The 19,515-nt window shown below is 39.9% G+C and overlaps 1 protein-coding gene across 5 annotated transcripts in view; it reads left to right on the top strand.

Annotated features, from left to right (window-relative positions):
* The window catches only part of P4HA1 (prolyl 4-hydroxylase subunit alpha 1), a 47,292-nt gene extending 42,769 nt beyond the window's left edge, over nucleotides 1-4,523 (top strand). For 3 of the 5 annotated variants that reach the window (XM_075841541.1, XM_075841539.1, XM_075841540.1), the window contains exons 11-15: nucleotides 979-1,032; nucleotides 1,748-1,813; nucleotides 3,225-3,293; nucleotides 3,646-3,742; nucleotides 4,023-4,523. In XM_075841541.1, the coding sequence (XP_075697656.1) occupies nucleotides 979-1,032; nucleotides 1,748-1,813; nucleotides 3,225-3,293; nucleotides 3,646-3,742; nucleotides 4,023-4,093 (357 nt within the window). In that variant the 3' untranslated portion in view covers nucleotides 4,094-4,523. Of the gene's footprint in view, nucleotides 1-978; nucleotides 1,033-1,093; nucleotides 1,708-1,747; nucleotides 1,814-3,224; nucleotides 3,294-3,645; nucleotides 3,743-4,022 lie in introns of those variants that run through there. The other 2 variants (XM_075841542.1, XM_075841543.1) reach the window with 2 other exon arrangements.
* The last annotated feature ends 14,992 nt before the right edge of the window (nucleotides 4,524-19,515 follow it).

Below are 19,515 nucleotides of genomic sequence, written 5' to 3' on the forward strand. Positions count from 1 at the left end.
CACACAGAGCTATAACGTATAAGGTTCATGTAAAAAAAATTCAACTTAATGGAGTGCATGTTCTAACACAAAAAAAAGATCTAAAACAAACCGAAAATACGAAATGAGTATTTGTCATAAAAGCATAGAATCCTATTATTACAATTAATACTTATTAGTAGGTACATTATAAAGTCGCTGAAATGCATCTTTATCGTCTGGTCTATAATGTATCCTGAGGGGTGACTGCAGATCAATATGTTGATTATTTGAAGATCTATAGCGCTAACATAATTTAGAGCGACACATCTGTTCCTGTTCCCAGTGGGGGCTCAGTCTATCTCTATGTCAAGCACTCACATAAACATTCGAGCATGTTTTATAGGAGGAGTGTTTTTGACATGTGGAAGAAATCTGGAGTTCATGGAGGAAACTAGCATAGTTATGGGGAGAGCCTACTAACTACATTTGGACATTGCCCTGGTTCCTACCACCTATTTGTCATGTCTGAGTGTAGATTTATTGTGCTTCTATTTGGTTTTAAAAGGATGTTCTAAGTTTAGGCCATCATTGTGTAATCTTTAGGGATCTGATACTTGGGAACCTTGCAATTAGCAAAAAGAATGGGCCTTTTCTCAACTCCCCACCAGTCTCGTTCTAGTATCTTTGTCGGGTACTGTAGCTTGGCCACAACTAGGTTCCATTCACTAGAACAGTATCCGACACAGGCAGATGGACAGTGCTGCGGCCCCTTCCTTTTGCTGATCGATGGCGGCCCATCGGTTGGACCCCACAGATCAGCTTGATGATCTCTCCTGAAGTTGGGACATCATTAAAAAAAAACACATCTCCTTTCGTTAACTAAGCCTGCATGTTGTTTACCTCCTCTTGAATTCTCTATTCGAAGCAGCTCAAATTCTGTGAAGGTCATATGGATTCCACATAGTGAATGTTAACAATGTCTATCCACTCTCATTCCCCACTGTGTTCTTCTCATAGGTGGCCAACTATGGTGTTGGAGGCCAATATGAGCCCCATTTTGATTTTGGAAGGGTAAGTTTATATTTTTGAGGACCGATAAATCTTCCCATGTATTGTCTTTTATCTCTTTCAGGTGGCAAATTATGGCATGGGAGGACAATATGAACCCCACTTTGACTTTGCACGGGCAAGTAACGCTCCAGGAATCCTGCAAGCAGCACTCCCATCTGTGTGCTCATACCAATTACTGCAATAGCACGCGTTATTAATATTACCTAAGCTGATGGGACTGCTGTTTTCAGTGATGCCACCATACTTGTGTGTCAACGTAAATCTTAAAATTGGTCATTTAATCTGTCTCAGTAGAACAATTTATAAAACCACGAAGAGCAAATGGATATGCAATACTCAAAATACTGACAAGGCCCTTATGTTCATTTGTAGTCCTTTGTTTTTCTTGAACTCGTGGTGGTTTTGTAGAATGGGAATAGATTGGTTTTTTAATAAAACATCAATCAAAATGAGACTTTAGAAGATCTTTTCCTTTCTGAATGTTTGGATGTAGTGCATTGATTCTAATCCATAATTCATCTGTAAATGTTTTGTCGAAGCATGTTTCTGAATGTCTGTAACCCGATTACGATTAGAGATTGGGAGATTGGAGCCCAATAATTATATAAACGAGATTTCCGTATATTCCGATGATGATATGAATAATAATGCATGTGGCTCAGAACACTTCTTAAAATGCAGGTGGCGCACTAAACTATTCTTGTGTGTTCCACAGAAAGACGAACCCGATGCTTTTAAAGAGCTTGGTACAGGCAACAGAATTGCCACTTGGCTGTTTTATGTAAGTTACTAGTCCATTACTCGATTTTATGCCAGTACTGTATCTGTGTATAAGGCGAATGAAGTGCCAGTCATACCATGTATTTGGCCCAAACGTTCCATGCCTGTACTGATTATTAACTAAAGTTGCCCATTCACATAGCTAGAAATGTGTGTGTGGAAAGATTGTACGCTAGTCTCCACCCGACAAACTCTGCCAGGTTGCATGGTCACGTTGGATCTTTTTTCTGTCGTTCATCTCCCACAATGGTCACTGTAGCGCTGCGTGTGGCTTTGTATTTTGAAGTTTAAATGAGTTGTTGGCTCTGCTATATGGGGTCTCCTCCAATTTTAATCTGACCCTTGCATGTCACTTGAGGCTCCCCTCTCCAGTAGTAAAAATTGTGATCCCCGCTCTCCACTTCCCCAGTCATCACAGCCGTCAAAGCTGCCCCCATAACTTTCCCAGTAGTCACAGCAGCCCTACCCCATACTAGTCTAGTCACAACCGCCCCCCTAGTTTCACACAGTAGTCCTATTAGGACTACCCATCCAGCCTCTTCCTTTTACGCATGTACTCACGTCCCAACGCTCAATTAATGTGCCCTCTGCTCTGAGGAGAACTCAACAATGTAATTACATGACAGTGTCCTCTCTATCCCCGGCAAGAGTGATATCCGACCACTCCTGCCAGGAGACATGGAGCTGGATGGTGTCCTTGTCGTTCACACTATAAGAAAGTACTACGTGTAGTTTACAGTTCACCCAATATTATTTAGGAGTTCATGTCTTTTTCAATAATAGGTAGTATGGCATTATTTTATATCTATAGATATTAAAGTTTTAGAAAAAAATTTTTGGAGCTGATTTTGATGCGGAAACTGCATCGGAATCATCGCCACAAAAGGCCAAAATTGCCCCCTGTTGATTTCAATGGGAGGCAGAGGTTTTTTTTTTTTTTGTTTGTTTTTTTTTGCCAAGTGGCTTTAGGCTAGTTTGAGCGGGGTTTTTTTTTTTTGCCCGTGGTCCTTGCATTAGATTAAAAAAAAAAAAAAAAAAAAGGCGGCTTCAATATTCCCGAAGGAATTCTGAGGCAGATTTAATTTTTTTACAATTTTTTTTTTGCCTGCAAAAAAACTCTGTGAACAGGGCCTAACAGAGAATAAACCGAGAAACAGCAAGAAAAGCATATGGAATATATAAAAAAAACAAACAAATTCTTCTTTTTTTTTTTTTTTTTTATTCAATTTTTTTTTTTGTTTGCACATTCTTTCGTTTAGTCTGTCCTGGATTTAGGCAGATTTGCATAGTATTGTTTCTGGAAACAAATGCTTATATGACTGATCCTGACCTGCTGATCAATGTGATCAGAAAATGTAATTGAGCATCTGTCCATAAAATGAAGTAGATAATTAAATATTTTACTTTTGCAGATGAGTGATGTGCCAGCAGGTGGCGCTACAGTCTTTCCAGAAGTAGGAGCTGCAGTATACCCTAAAAAGGTATAATGTTTTTATTGGGCCAAGAATACTGTAGTGCCTGATATATTTCATAAAATTGTATATATTTGAATGGATCAAGGATATTTGAGTCAACCAAGGCATTCTGTCATCATGAAGCCAAGACTACATCCATCATGGGGATTTCAGGATGTTACGTGTTGTTCTGCCATGGTGGATATTTCTCCAGAGTTATGAAGACCTTCTGAATTTTTTTTCTCATTACAAGGTCATATGCGTGATTTGTTTAGACTTGATCTTATTAAAAGGCACATACTCTTAATTATTGTATTTTAAGGCATAAAAAAAAAAAAAAAAAAGATAATCATGCTGGCAAATGTGTGTCTCTTTGTAGGGAACAGCAGTTTTCTGGTATAATCTCTTTGAAAGTGGAGAAGGAGATTATAGCACAAGGCACGCAGCATGTCCTGTTTTAGTTGGCAGTAAATGGGGTGAGTATTAAATACATTTTGCTAATGCTGCTGCATAAAACTGCAGCGTTTTGTGTTAATTGACTATTGCAGATGTTTTGCTGTATGGGGTGGCCCGTTTTTTTTTTTGTGTTTTTTTTGTTTTTTTTTTAGATATGGTTTTCTCTATTTTTAGAAAACAAAACGTGAAGTGAAGTGAAACATATAAGAAATTGTATTTTTTTTTTGTTTCAGTGATGTGATAAAAATAATCATATTAATTATAGATTCCATTCAACATAGCAATTGTTTTGTATCGCAGTGTCAAATAAATGGATCCATGAGCGAGGTCAGGAATTCCGAAGGCCGTGTAAATTGTCTGAATTGGAATGATCCAAGCCTACGTTATGTGAAAAATGAACACGTCTCAGCCACAAAGCTTTCCAGACTGTGCTTTGCCCAGTTTGCTAGCAATGAACTGTAAAGCCGTAGTCCCAGAAAGCTCGGGGAAAGTCTCATTTGTGGAGGACACTATTCATTCTTTTTTATTAGACCTTTTGAAGGTGGAAAATCTGCACAAATGTTAATATTCATTGATTAAAACTGGAGCCGCGCAACTAATTCCGAGACTAATTCCGTGCCCCAACCTGCTCACCTCTGTGCTATGACTCCAAGAGAAAATGAAACGATACTGAAATATATGTAGGTTTATTGACCACCTGTTTGGTGCAGGGTTTTGTGTTTTCACTTTTCTTTTAAAAATGTCAACATAATGTTTAGGTAAAATTTGTTTTACAGTCATGTAATAAATGGAAAAATTGTATTTCTCATTGCAAATATCCAATCTATGAACAAAAGTCAAACAAAGAAACACTCCAGGCAAAACTGATACCTTTATACTACGAGCAGGGCCTGAGGCAGCGAGCAGGACTGGTCTATTTAGTGTTCTTTGAATTCCGGAGTCATGCACCGCCCCCTCAGGCCCTCCATTGGGCATAGCACCGTTTAGCAATTTTACCTGGAATGTTCCTTTTAAGTGTAGATTTACCACGAGTTTCCAATCCAAATATAAGGGAAAACGAAAACGATTCAGTATATTGTATCTTTTGGAAGTATTATGATGACTTGATAGCCCCATTCTGAGAAGTCTTCTTTGTGAAGAGTACACATAGAGGTCTAATAAAAGTTCAGATTTAATAGACCTTTCTTACTCCATCCTTAACACTACTCATTACATGTTAAAGGGGCTTTACACTTTGGCCACCTCTGCCCTTGAAGCCAAACCACCTGGTCTGCCTTGGATACATCCTATATAGATAGCTGTAGAACTACATTGGAAATATGACCACAATTTCTCATTGATTCGACATTTGGTATGGATGGGGAACATATATAAGGGCAGAAGTTCCCAAATTGAAGAACCCCATTAATTGCCTTAGGCCTCGTTCACACATAGTTGGGCCCAGATGTTAGTTGTGCAGTTGATAAGGGCACCATTATTGCATCAAAAAAACATGTTTGTGTTTTTGCAAAACTAACATCTGATCATGATGCCCTGTGTAGACTCGGCCTTAAAGATGTGAGCATTGTGTTGGCGTAGGTATACGATCCATTGTACTTGTGGATTATTTGACCTTTGGAGAGCTCAGTTACTTAAACATTCCTCGATAATGGATACTTCCATGACATTGCAGTAGGGATTTTTTCCCATTCCAGTTGGTTTATTTGGAAGCATTAGAGCATGTTCACACCCTGCAGACTTACTGCAGAAGTTTAAGACTGAAAAATCCATTCCATTCATCTGAATGTGTCTTTTGTTTCTGCAAGCCACATTCAGATAAATTGGACAGTCGCAGAATTTCTGCAACAAATCTGCCACATGTGAATATACCCTTATAGTCCCTGTGCAACAGGAGAACAGCCGGTAAATAATGTAAATGTGCATTACGCCATAGTGCTGCTCAAAGTTTAGTTGCCAAAGAGTCCCATGATTTGTGATTTTTGATGCATCCCAGTCTAAGGCCCCATGCACACGAGCGTAATTTTGATATCCGTAAAAAATAGGACATGTTCTATTTTTGATTTCACGGACTGTGCTTCCATACTTTATAGTGGGAGCAGGGCCCGCAAATGCGGGTGACTGTCCGCGGCCGACCTTGCCTCTTAATCACGGGCTGAGCACACAGCCACAGCCGTGTGCACTGGGCCTAATACAGCAGATTTGTGCTGAATGACGTCATGCTGCTGAGATGTTGGCGCACAAAACTATCAGATTATAGGCAATTTACAAAGTGCCCTCTCCCCACTGGCATTGCTGTGTGAATGTGACATGTGTTAAATGTAATTCACACGTTATTGTGTTTACCGGCTTTTGTTCTGAGACAAGTCAGTGCCTTAACGTTTCCATATACCAGACCAAGGAATTGTTAACATTGTGCCCCCGTGCATCTGCCAATTTAGGTTTACCCGCATGTGTGGTCTTACCTTACGTGATGCTCCGTAATCATGATCTCGTCACCAGCTGCAGTAATGTTCCTGTACTTTTTGTACTTCGAAATCTATATTTTGGGGCAAAATTGACCTATTTATAACCCTTTCTTTTTAAATGATCTCTTTTGTACTTGTCTGTGGGGTCCTGGAATGTGAAGCGTTCTATATTTAGATAACTCAATGTATGAACGGTTTGTTCTAATGGCGATCTTTGTATTGTTGTGCACTGCATCCTTCCCCAAATATACATTTCTGTAAAAAAAAAAAAGTTGTGCTTTCTTCATACATAATTGTAAAGATACTTAATTGTAAAGATACTGCCTATTGCTAGTAGAGATAACCAATTTGTACACATGCAGCGATGGTAAGAACTCCAATTCAATAAGGACAATATATATATCTCTTTTAAATGTAACAGTCTAATTACATATACACTACCGTTCAAAAGTTTGGGGTCACCCAGACAATTTTGTGTTTTCCATAAAAACTCACACTTATATTTATCAAATGAGTTGCAAAATGACTAGAAAATATAGTCAAGACATTGACAAGGTTAGAAATAATGATTTTTATTTCAAATAATACTTCTCTTCTTCAAACTTTGCTTTCGTCTCGGAATGCTCCATTTGCAGCAATTACAGCATTGCAGACCTTTGGCATTCTAGCTGTTAATTTGCTGAGGTAATCGGGAGAAATTTCACCCCATGCTTCCAGAAGTCCCTCCCATAAGTTGGCTTGGCTTGATGGGCACTTCTTGCGTACCACACGGTCAAGCTGCTCCCACAACAGCTCTATGGGGTTGAGATCTGGTGACTGCGCTGGCCACTCCATTACAGATAGAATACCAGCTGCCTGCTTCTTCCCTAAATAGTTCTTGCATAATTTGGAGGTGTGCTTTGGGTCATTGTCCTGTTGTAGGATGAAATTGGCTCCAATCAAGCGCTGTCCACAGGGTATGGCATGGCGATGCAAAATGGAGTGATGGCCTTCCTTATTCAAAATCCCTTTTACCTTGTACAAATCTCCCACTTTACCAGCACCAAAGCAACCCCAGACCATCACATTACCTCCACCATACTTGACAGATGGCGTCAGGCACTCTTCCAGCATCTTTTCAGTTGTTCTGTGTCTCACAAATGTTCTTCTGTGTGATCCAAACACCTCAAACTTCGATTCGTCTGTCCATAACACTTTTTTCCAATCTTCCTCTGTCCAATGTCTGTGTGCTTTTGCCCATATTAATCTTTTCCTTTTATTAGCCAGTCTCAGATATGGCTTTTTCTTTGCCACTCTGCCCTGAAGGCCAGCATCCCGGAGTCGCCTCTTCACTGTAGACGTTGACACTGGCGTTTTGCAGGTACTATTTAATGAAGCTGCCAGTTGAGGACCTGTGAGTCTTCTCTTTCTCAAACTAGAGACTCTAATGTACTTGTCTTGTTGCTCAGTTGTGCAGTGGGGCCTCCCACTTCTCTTTCTACTCTGGTTAGAGCCTGTTTGTGCTGTCCTCTGAAGGGAGTAGTACACACCGTTGTAGGAAATCTTCAGTTTCTTGGCAATTTCTCGCATGGAATAGCCTTCATTTCTAAGAACAAGAATAGACTGTCGAGTTTCACAAAAGCTCTCTTTTTATAGCTATTTTGAGAGTTTAATCGAACCCACAAATGTAATGCTCCAGATTCTCAACTAGCTCAAAGGAAGGTCCGTTTTATAGCTCCTCTAAACAGCAAAACTGTTTACAGTGGTGCTAACATAATTGCACAAGGGTTTTCAAGGGTTTTCTAATCATCCATTAGCCTTCTAACACAATTAGCAAACACAATGTACCATTAGAACACTGGAGTGATGGTTGCTGGAAATGGGCCTCTATACACCTATGTAGATATTGCATTAAAAACCAGACGTTTGCAGCTAAAATAGTCATTTTGCACATTAACAATGTATAGAGTGTATTTCTGATTAATTTAATGTTATCTTCATTGAAAAAAACTGTGTGCTTTTCTTGCAAAAATAAGGGAATTTCTAAGTGACCCTAAACTTTTGAACGGTAGTGTATGTAGCCAAAAATAAATAGAAATGGAAGATCATACGCATAACTCAAATGTAACCTGGTACTCTGACCATACTTATACAGAACAACCTATAGAGGAAAAGGTCAAGTACAACGCACATAATGTGTAATAGAAAAAAACTTTCTTTATTGATAAACAGAGACACAAACAATTAAAAATGAGTCATACAATGTAAAAAAGGCGTCAGCCCATACAGGATACATGAAGTAGTATTGGGACATAAACATATGTAACAAAGGACCCAAGATTGGATGCTGATATTAGTAATAGGCTGAATACATATGACATGTAGAGAACAGTATATTTATAAAGTGCTAGTGTGCAAGAGTAGTGTACTTCCTGTATGGAAGACACCATATATTAGTGTCAAATTATCACAGGTAAAGGTAAGTTGCATAGCAAGAAAGTATACAGGGCTCATATGTACAGAGTGCAGCCTAAATGTAGTAAACAAGCAGCCACAAGAGTCAGATAACAAGGATGATAGTACGTACCCAGATTCATGTCACCACATGGGGGAGACGCCAGACCCGACGCGCGTTTCGGCGAATGCCTTCGTCCGGGGGTGGCGTCTTCCCGGCGGGACCCTCTCTTATATATTACCATAATCAAGTATAAATTCACTGAAGTGATATGAGTAAAATATATAACTTTATTTCATAACTCTCTAAAAACAGGGGTACAATCACCACTGTGAAAAGCCCCACCGTGTGTGTTAAAAACTTATTAAACAATATACTCCAGGTCCTGATTCAATTGTGAACCCTATATAACTGGATGTACCAAAAAGATATCAACATGGAATCAGCGTTTGAACATTGGTGTAACAGTGGTTTAAACCCTCAAACACACTGGAGCCCGTGATTACCGCACAAAAAACTCCTAATGCTCAGGTACACAACAATGCCACTGTCTCCTACGCTCTAATTCCTCACTTGAAACCAACCCTACGCGTAGGGAAACATGCCGCTGATATCTATGCGAGCATGCTTCCGTGGTGTACAGCAGAATATCTGCTGTTGAAGTAATATCGCTGGCATCCTGGCCAGACTTATCAAGCTACAGACCCCTGATGATAAGTATATTGAAACGCGTAGGGTTGGTTTCAAGTGAGGAATTAGAGCGTAGGAGACAGTGGCATTGTTGTGTACCTGAGCATTAGGAGTTTTTGGTGCGGTAATCGCGGGCTCCAGTGTGTTTGAGGGTTTAAACCACTGTTACACCAATGTTCAAACGCTGATTCCATGTTGATATCTTTCTGGTACATCCAGTTATATAGGGTTCACAATTGAATCAGGACCTGGAGTATATTGTTTAATACGTTTTTAACACACACGGTGGGGCTTTTCACAGTGGTGATTGTACCCCTGTTTTTAGAGAGTTATGAAATAAAGTTATTTTTTTTTACTCATATCACTTCAGTGAATTGACAATTTCTTCATATTTTGTGTGAGCACAAATTATATGTATCGTTTAATACAGTGAATTACTACATAATCAAGTATAATACACATCAGTGGATTCAGTGAGAGAGGTCTGCTGGCGACAAGCTGGGGGTAGCAAGATGGCTACTGCCCCACTTCCGGAACTGCGTCATCGAAGCGGACGTGAGCCAGCGGTGTCTGACAGCGCCGCCCACGTCCAGCTACGATTGGAGACTCGGCCGAGAGTGCGCAAGCCACTCCTCCACCCCTAGCCAGCGCACACCCCTCTCCCCCTGTGCCACCGAAAGACAACACAGATCGGAAACAGATGTTAGTATTAAAGGCATATTGTTGCCAGAAAAACTTTTTTTTTTTTTTTTTTAAATTAAACGTTTAGTGTGTGGGTGATTAAACATTGTTCAAATTTTTTTTATTTTTTTCACGAGTCAGGAAATATTATAAATTAATTCTAATTTATAATACTACCCATTTTTGGTCACTAGATGGAGCTATTCCCAAAATTGCGGCATTGCAACATTGGGTTAAAAGCCCTCGCTCTAGTGAGCTCTCAGCATCCCCCCCTCCTTTATCCTGGCTAGTGCCGGGATAAACGAGGGGTTTGAACGGTGTAACCTCCTACACTGTGTGTCGCCATTTTTGGAGCTAACACACAGTGTAGTAGGTTTACATACAGTAGTAAACACACACAAACACGAACATACATTGAAATCTCTTACCTGCTCCTGCCGCCGCGGCTCCCTCCGGCCCGTCCGCTCCGTTTGCTGCCGCTCGTCCAAGTGCACAAATCCGGAAGCCGCGACCGGAAGTAGTAATATTACTGTCCGGCCGCGACTTCCGGTCCACAGGAAAATGGCGCCGGACGGCGCCAATTTCGAATTGGACTGTGTGGGAGCGGCGCATGCGCAGTTCCCACACAGACGCCGTACACGGAAGTCAATGGGACGGGAGCCGTTCGCAGTCCCTATGGGACTGTGGCTGCCGTATTCCATGTCTGTATGTGTCGTTAATCGACACAGACAGAAATGGAACAAAAAATGGCAGCCCCCATAGGGAAGAAAAAGTGTAAAAATAAGAAAAAGTAAAACACAAACACACAAATGAATATAAACGTTTTTAATAAAGCACTAACATCTTTAACATATAAAAAAATAATTTGTGATGACACTGTTCCTTTAAGGATAAATGTGTGTACATAAATGTAAGATGACTGGGGGCATTAAAGGAAGTATATATTTATTTGGAAAAGTGCAATATATATAGATGTGCATTGTCAGAGGAAAAAAGAAAGAAGGATACGTAAGTGCATGTGATAATAAGATAAGTAAATAAATGAAGACAGTCCATAAACAAAGAATAATAATGAGGATACACAAATGTGTAATAAGGGACCGATAAAAAAGAGAAAAAGCCAAATAATTAGATAAATGAAGAAAAGGTTAAAGAAAGAAAGAGAGAGAAAAAAAGAAAACGATACTAAAGTGGTAATAATTAACGGAAAAAATATACAAACATGTATATATGTCTAGAAGTGTAATTGATATGCAATATAAAATTAAATTACAAATATGTACAAAATTTATTAAGTGCATAATCGATAATAAGTATATTGATAAAAGGTATACAATAGCTAATAACAAATGTATGAATATCTACATATATATATTGATACATAATAAAATTAATAATGATATATGCCAGATTATTAAGTGCATAATAAATAATAATTACAAATACATTAGTGATAGAGATATATATATACAATGGTTGCTATGGCATATGTAAGAACACATATATATTGTAACAAAAATGAGTCCGAAAACCCACATATGAAAAGAAAAAGAAAAATAATGATGAATTACGAATAAGAGGAAAGAAATAACACGCGATCATTAGGCAATGGGCATATATATTATTTTAATCCTCTCCAATATCCATAGCCTCCAGTGTCTTCCGTATGTGTTTCCAGACATGACTGCGTATCTGTGTACCTTTAAAGGTTGAAAAAATTCACAAAAGAGGGTAGTTAACAAGATACTGACTATATGCATAAGATAACAATTCGTTAAAAATGTATTAAAATATATTAAAAAACATAGACCCGCAGGGAGTCAGTGGTTCAAAGAAATGGAGCGAAGTTCAGAGATTCATTTAGGCCCGATGGATGCGTTGACCCAAGGGTCCAAATCCAACGTGCTTCACATTGTGCTAGTTGTTGTTTAATATTACCCCCTCTCATATTTGTAACAATGTGATCGATGCCTCTCACCTTTAATTTAGTTGGATCGCAGAAATGGTGTGTTTTGAAATGTCGTGGTATCGGTTTTAGGGTTTCCACGGCTTCCTCATTGGCTGCTCGTCTGATGTCAGACATATGCTCCCTCACCCGCACCTTTAATTCCCTTGAAGTGAGACCAACGTATACTTTAGGGCATGGGCACGTTGCATAATACACCACTGCTTTCGTAGTGCATGATATTGCATGTGTTATGGTGTATATTTTCGTACCTGTCACATTGGGAAACGTTGTTGTTCTCTCAATGTTGGGGCATGCCACACAACGCCCACACGGAGAACACCCCCATTTTGCGCCCTTTGTCCCAAAAGGATGTTTTCTTGTAATCGGATCGTAGTGGCTCCTCACCAGATGATCCTTCAGATTTTTCGAGCCTCTTGCTGTGATACTAGGGTACCTAGTCACATAGTTGGTAAGAATTGGGTCCGTGAGTAAAATTGGCCAGTACCTCTTAAAAATTTCCCTCATTTGTGGCCACCTCGAGTGATAGTTAGTTATAAACCTCACCTTTGTCTGTATATCTTTTTTCCATTTTGTAAACAGGAGGTCATCTCTGTTTGTATGCTTAGCCCTGTAATACGCCTTTTTAATGGACCGCATGCTATAGCCTCGATCGATAAAGCGATTTTTAAAATCCTTGGCTTGTTCCACAAAAAGAGTGTCAGAGGAACATATCCTCCCTATCCTCAGAAATTGCCCGATAGGGATCGCTTGTAAGGTCTGTGGTGGATGGGAAGACGAAAAATGCAATAAAGAATTAACAGAGGTCTCCTTGCGATAAACATTACTCTGCAAGAATCCATCAGCATCTTTAGTTAATTTGATGTCTAGAAAATCCATGCATTGATTGTTAGATTTGTACGTAAATTTGAGATTAAACTGGTTGTTATTCAGATCGGAACAAGTTGGCATATGAGGGTGCACAAGCAGCCCCCATCGCCGTTCCCTGGAGCTGTAAGTAGAAATTCCCATTGAAGGTGGTAAAGTTGTGCGTAAGAGTATATTCTAATAACTCAACAAGAAAATCACGCATGGATTTTTCCAGAGTGGATGTGGAAAGAAAGAATTTAGTGGCCCCAATCCCATCAGCATGCCTGATACTGGTATAGAGGGACTCCACATCAATCGCAACTAATAGCATGTCATCATCAATGCTGATGCCGCTAACCTTCTGGAGAAGATCTGCGGAATCACGGATATATGAAGGTAGGTTTATAACCAAATCTTTTAGGTGATAGTCAATGTATTTGCAACACTTCTCTGTAATGCTGCCCCTACCTGAGATTATTGGTCTTCCTGGTGGTATTGTGTCATTCTTATGCACTTTTGGGAGTAAGTACAATGTGGGGATTATAGGTTCAACAGTTGAGTGCGGTTAGCAATTCCTTATTAATAACATCTTCCTGTAAGGCCTTTGATAGTATCTGCTGCAGTATAGATCTGAAAGAGGATGAAGGATTAAATGTCAGTTTATTATAACACTGTTTATCACGTAATTGTCTATAGGCTTCAGCCTCATACATGTGGCAAGGCCATACAACCACATTACCGCCTTTATCGGCAGCCTTAAACACAACATCCTTCATTTTTTGGAATTTATTTAAACTTTCCAGTTGTATTGTGGTTAAGTTGTCATGTCTAATGCTACCAGGAATGTTTTGGAATTCTCGTGTAACCGCCTTAACAAATGAATCTACAGCGGGGCACAGACTAAGTGGAGGGGATTTCTTTGATTTCGTACGGATACATAATGGAATTTTACCTGATACATTGGTATCTTGTTCTTCCAACAGATCCTCAAGGACCCCTAAAGCTTGTTGTTCCTCTGTAGTAGGAAATATATCCGCATGGTTGGATTTATGGAACCATTTTTTGTGTATGAGTGACCGACCAAACATGTTAAGATCTTTTACTGCAGAGAAAATATCGAAACGATTACAGGGTGAGAAAGTGAGGCCTTTTTCAATAACCTCTATGTCTATTTCTGAAAAAATATGTGTGCATAGATTGATCACCTTTAAGCGATGAGTAGGGTCTTGCGTGTCTGGTCTTTTCTTGTTTGCCATTTGTCTCTGTGTAAGTTTTCTTTTAGGGCGCAGACCAGATGATTGATTAAATCGTGAAAATGTATTTTCTGTTTCACTGAGAGAGGAGATAGATGATACTGATGGTGTATGACTCCGTCCACCTATTATTTTATTTCTCCTCCATCTGTATACCCGATTTTGCTGGAAATCTCTGACATCCCTGGTAAACTTTTTTGATTTTGTTGCTTGAATTTCCTTCTCCGATTCTGAGAATTGAGCCTCAAGACTTTGTCTAAATTTGGACATACTATCTATCGACATAAGTGCAATCAGCTGGGATTGGATATCTTCAATTTCTGCATCCAACAAGGTAAGTGTATCCTGATTGAGCCCAACCAGAAGTTCCATGAACTTTTTAGAGCCACTGCTACAAACATCTTCCCACCTGGTGATGAAAGTTTCATCACTGATTGGGAATGAGGGAAAAATTTGGATCCTAAGACCTCTTGGAATGAGACATCTCTGTATGTAATTTTCCAAAAATACTTTATTCCACCAGACCTTCATACGTCGGTGGAGTAGATTTTTATATCTATGCTGGAGTTCGCTCACACTCTCAGAACCACTAAAACCAGACACTGTTGACTCATCCTTAAAAACTTGATCCATCAAGGATCGCCAGGCGCCATCTCTGGCTTTGTAGTCCATGGGACCCACGGTACCTGATTCTGTGTAAAACACAGAAGACAGTTAGTATAGATAACCAATTTGTACACATGCAGCGATAGTAAGAACTCCAATTCAATAAGGACAATATATATATCTCTTTTAAATGTAACAGTCTAATGACATATATGTAGCCAAAAATAAATAGAAATGGAAGATCATACGCATAACCCAAATGTAACCTGGTATTCTGACCATACTTATACAGAACAACCTAAAGAGGAAAAGGTCAAGTACAACTCACATAATGTGTAATAGAAAAAAATTTCTTTATTGATAAACCGAGACACAAACAATTAAAAATGAGTCATACAATGTAAAAAAGGCGTCAGCCCATACAGGATACATGAAGTAGTATTGGGACATAAACATATGTAACAAAGGACCCAAGATTGGATGCTGATATTAGTAATAGGCTGAATACATATGACATGTAGAGAACAGTATATTTATAAAGTGCTAGTGTGCAAGAGTAGTGTAGTGTACAAACGCTATATATCCATACGTGTAACTGTAATGATCATTAACTTATTGTTCTGGAAAGGTTACTTCTGGCCAATGGTTGTCTGTTCCATCGGTTGGAACACTTCTCGTATATGCTTAAAATCTTTAATTGTTAGTGGTTAATGATAACTTTTACTACTTAACTGTCTGAAAAAACATATGGGCTATTCATGTATGTGATATGAACCACCATATAAGCAATTTTACAAGGGAAAAAATGGGTGGCATCATGAAAAATATCTATATGACCTCTTCCTGACAACTGTCAGAGAGCTGATAATATCAGAGAACACTGGTAATGGTAGGAACACACATTGTGGATACGCTGTGTAAAAGCACACAGCATATCCGTCCTGGAAACCGCAGGGAATTCCACCGGAAAAACGGCGCCAAGTTTTTTCGGTGGGATGTCCGCTGCGGAAATACTGCAGGAATAAAAAAAAAAAAATTACAATTATACTTTACCACCCATACAATGTCATGGCGATGTGTCCCTCTGTTCTGAGACACGTCATCCTAGGAGGCCAGATTGAGCTCCGAACAGAGGATTGCAACGCTATGACTATGACCGGGGTTAAGTATAAGCTTTTTTTTTTATTAATTTGAAATAAAAAATACATTTTGTTTTCTCATTTGCAGGGTTTTTTATTTTATGGCAGTGTTTTCCCCACAAAAGTCACAACACATGGCTCTTACCTCTCCCGTGAATTCAATGGGGAAAACCCGCAACAGAAGAGCAGCGATTCTGCAGCATACATTGACGTGCTGCGGCTTTAAAAAAATAAAAACCTGCACTGCAGGTAAATTTGTGAACTGTTTTTCGGCTGATTTTTATTTATTTTTTCCCGCTGTTTGTGTATGAGATTGGTTCAAATCTCATTCACACTGCTGCTACTGTACTACGCTGTGGATTTTCCGCAATGTAATCCGTTGTGGGAAATCTGTAATGTACATGCTGTGTGTTCCTACCCTAAACCTGCCCACAGAAAATTAACCACAATCTGTGTTCCTATACTACAAGACTTTATTTTTTTTAAGTTCTCTTCCCTCCACCCAAACCAAAGTTGTTTTCATTGTTCTGTTTTCTTGTTATGGAAACGCAAGTGGAACGATACCTCAAGGCTGCTGGAGTCTGCCAGGAGAGAGCATGCACGTAAACCCGGAACCCCAAATCCGTAACCACTCTGATCGACAGTGTTTAAGGCTACTCTAAGGGTATGTTCACACGGCCAAATTTCAGACGTATACGAGGCGTATTATGCCTCGTTTTACGTCTGAAAATACGGCTCCAATACGTCGGCAAACATCTGCCCATTCATTTGAATGGGTTTGCCGACGTACTGTGCAGACGACCTGTTATTTACGCGTCGTCGTTTGACAGCTGTCAAACGACGACGCGTAAAAATACAGCCTCGTCAAAAGAAGTGCAGGACACTTCTTTGGACGTTTTTGGAGCTGTTTTCTCATAGACTCCAATGAAAACAGCTCCAAAAACGGACGTAAAAAACGCCGCGAAAACGGCGCGAAAAACGCCGCGAAAAATGCGAGTTGGTAAAAAAACGTCTGAAAAGCAGGGTCTGTTTTCCCTTGAAAACAGCTCTGGATTTTCAGACGTTTTTGTTGACTACGTGTGAACATACCCTAAGGTGTTCGCCAGAGCTGAATGCAAGGTGGGATGGACTTTGCTGCTTAGAACCCAGGTTGTCTTAACAGAGTGTAGTTTTGGATAAGAGGTTAAATGAGGGCAAACCTGAGCTGGAAACCAGACAGACAATCGGCTAACTGAAAGTCCAGAAACGGAGTAGAGGTAATCAGAAAAGCCACGGTCAAAACCATTCGAGATAATCAAAATTGGTAAACAGAGGGTTAATGAGAGACAAGCTGAGGTCCGTATACATGAGGTCCAGAAAACAAGTTCAGGAGCAGTCAGGAGCTTGATCAGAAACCAGGAGATAGGAAAATTCACAAGCAAAGGCAGGTGTGAAAAGACAGGTATAAATACAAACCCACAGCAGATTGACAGAAGGACAGAGAAGAGTGATAGGCTCAAGGTAAAAGAAGAACCGCCCAGAAGCTAGACAGGATGTCAAAGCAACCTTAAAGGAACAGTGTCATCACAATTTTTTTTTAAATATGTTAACGATGTTAGTGCTTTATTAAAAATGTTTATATTTATTTGTGTGTTTGTGTTTTACTTTTTCTTATTTTTACACTTTTTCTTCCCTATGGGGGCTGCCATTTTTTTTTCCATTTCTGTATGTGTCGATTAACGACACATACAGACATGGAATACGGCAGCCACAGTCCCATAGGGACTGCGAACGGCTCCCGTCCCATCCACTTCAATGTACGCCGTCTGTGTGGGAACTGCGCATGCGCCGCTCCCACACAGTCCAATTTGAAATGCGCGCCGTCCGGCGCCATTTTCGTGTGGACCGGAAGTCGCGCCCGGACAGTAAGATTACTACTTCCGGTCGCGGCTTCCGGACTTGTGCACTTGGACCAGCGGCAGCAGACGGAGCGGACGGGCCGGAGGGAGCCGCGGCGGCAGGAGCAGGTAAGAGATTTATATGTATGTTCGTGTTTGTGTGTGTTTACTACTGTATGTAAACCTACTACACTGTGTGTTAGCTCCAAAAATGGCGACACACAGTGTAGGAGGTTACACCGTTCAAACCCCTCGTTTATCCCGGCACTAGCCAGGATAAAGGAGGGGGGAATGCTGAGAGCTCACTAGAGCGAGGGCTTTTTACCCAATTTTGCAGCATAAAGCAATGTGGTTGCTTTACCACATGCAATGCTGCAATTTTGGGAATAGCTCCATCTAGTGACCAGCAATGGGAAATATTATAAATTAGAATTAATTTATAATATTTCCTGACTCGTGAAAAAATTTAAAAAAAATGTGAACAATGTTTAATCACCTACACACTAAATGTTTAATTAAAAAAAAACAAACATGTTTTTCTGGCAACACATTGCCTTTAAGGGAACAGGTGTTGTCCTAACACCATGATTGACAACTGTTCACATAATCATGTATGCTATGTCGAGGGTATAACTGATGCTTTTTATGCATCAGTTATACCTTCTTGCGGGACAATGTACTGTGACTGGGCATGCAACTATCATGCATAATGTGTAGTAATGGTCTCATATGGGGCAGATAGACCTTTTTATTTCCTGTAGACTCCAGGGCCTGAATGCAACTGCAACCTCTGCACCCCTTATAGCTATGCCCAATTTTAACTCAGGAGAATAATGCAACGGGGCACTTAAATAGAGCCAAGCTGCAATCCCACCCACAAGCTGTGGCGCGGTTTTTGGAGAAAGTAACCATGTTGGTTTTTTTAAATCCTAGGCAACCCCTGTAGGCTGGGTTCACACGAGCACGTTGCGGCCGAAATACGTTCCGTCCATTACGGATGTAAGTCCCGGACCGAACACACTGCAGGGAGCCGGGTTCCTAGCATCAAGGTTATGTACGACGCTAGGAGTCCCTGCCTTTCCATGGAACTACTGTCCCGTACTGAAAACATGATTACAGTCCGGGACAGTTGTCCTGCAGCGAGACAAGGACTCCTAGCGTCGTACATAACTACTTGCGGCCGAAATACGTTCCATCCATTACGGACGTAACATGCTCGTGTGAACTCAGCCTTAATATGAAAAGGGCTGGTAATTATTGAAACACTTAACCATTGTTTGTTTTCTAGGTTACACCAGGGGCACCAAACATATTACCACAGATATTTTAAATCCACATGTTACTGCGTTTTGTATTCATTTCGATTTGGAATATAAAGATCACTACTAGATGTCATGTTTGCCGAAAAAAGGACAGACCTGACCTACATATATCCTTTTGACTGTCTGTTATTATTTGATATTGTCGGATATTCTCTGTTATATTCTTTAAAAATTTGAATAAAAATAGAATTTAAAAGAAAAAAAAAAGTGTTACAGACCTTATAAAGGTGAATGACCCTGTGTTTTCTGGCTAGTATAATTCACTAAATGTACATAAGGTCATTAAATAAAAGAGGTCTAGACGAAAAGAAAAAAAAAATAAGCATGTGAAACACTGAATAGAACTGTTGAGCAAGGCAAAAACAAACGATTACTCCACAGTTTAGTTATCAGAGCAGAAACATTAATCCAGCCACAATGGCTGTCGTGGCAGTAACCAATGAGCAATGTCTCTCACTTCCAGTCACCCAATTTATTTATCTTTTTAAGATACAAGACAATAAAGAGGGAA

This window comes from Rhinoderma darwinii, chromosome 11 (assembly GCF_050947455.1).
Source record: "Rhinoderma darwinii isolate aRhiDar2 chromosome 11, aRhiDar2.hap1, whole genome shotgun sequence".
Lineage (NCBI taxonomy): Eukaryota > Metazoa > Chordata > Amphibia > Anura > Rhinodermatidae > Rhinoderma > Rhinoderma darwinii.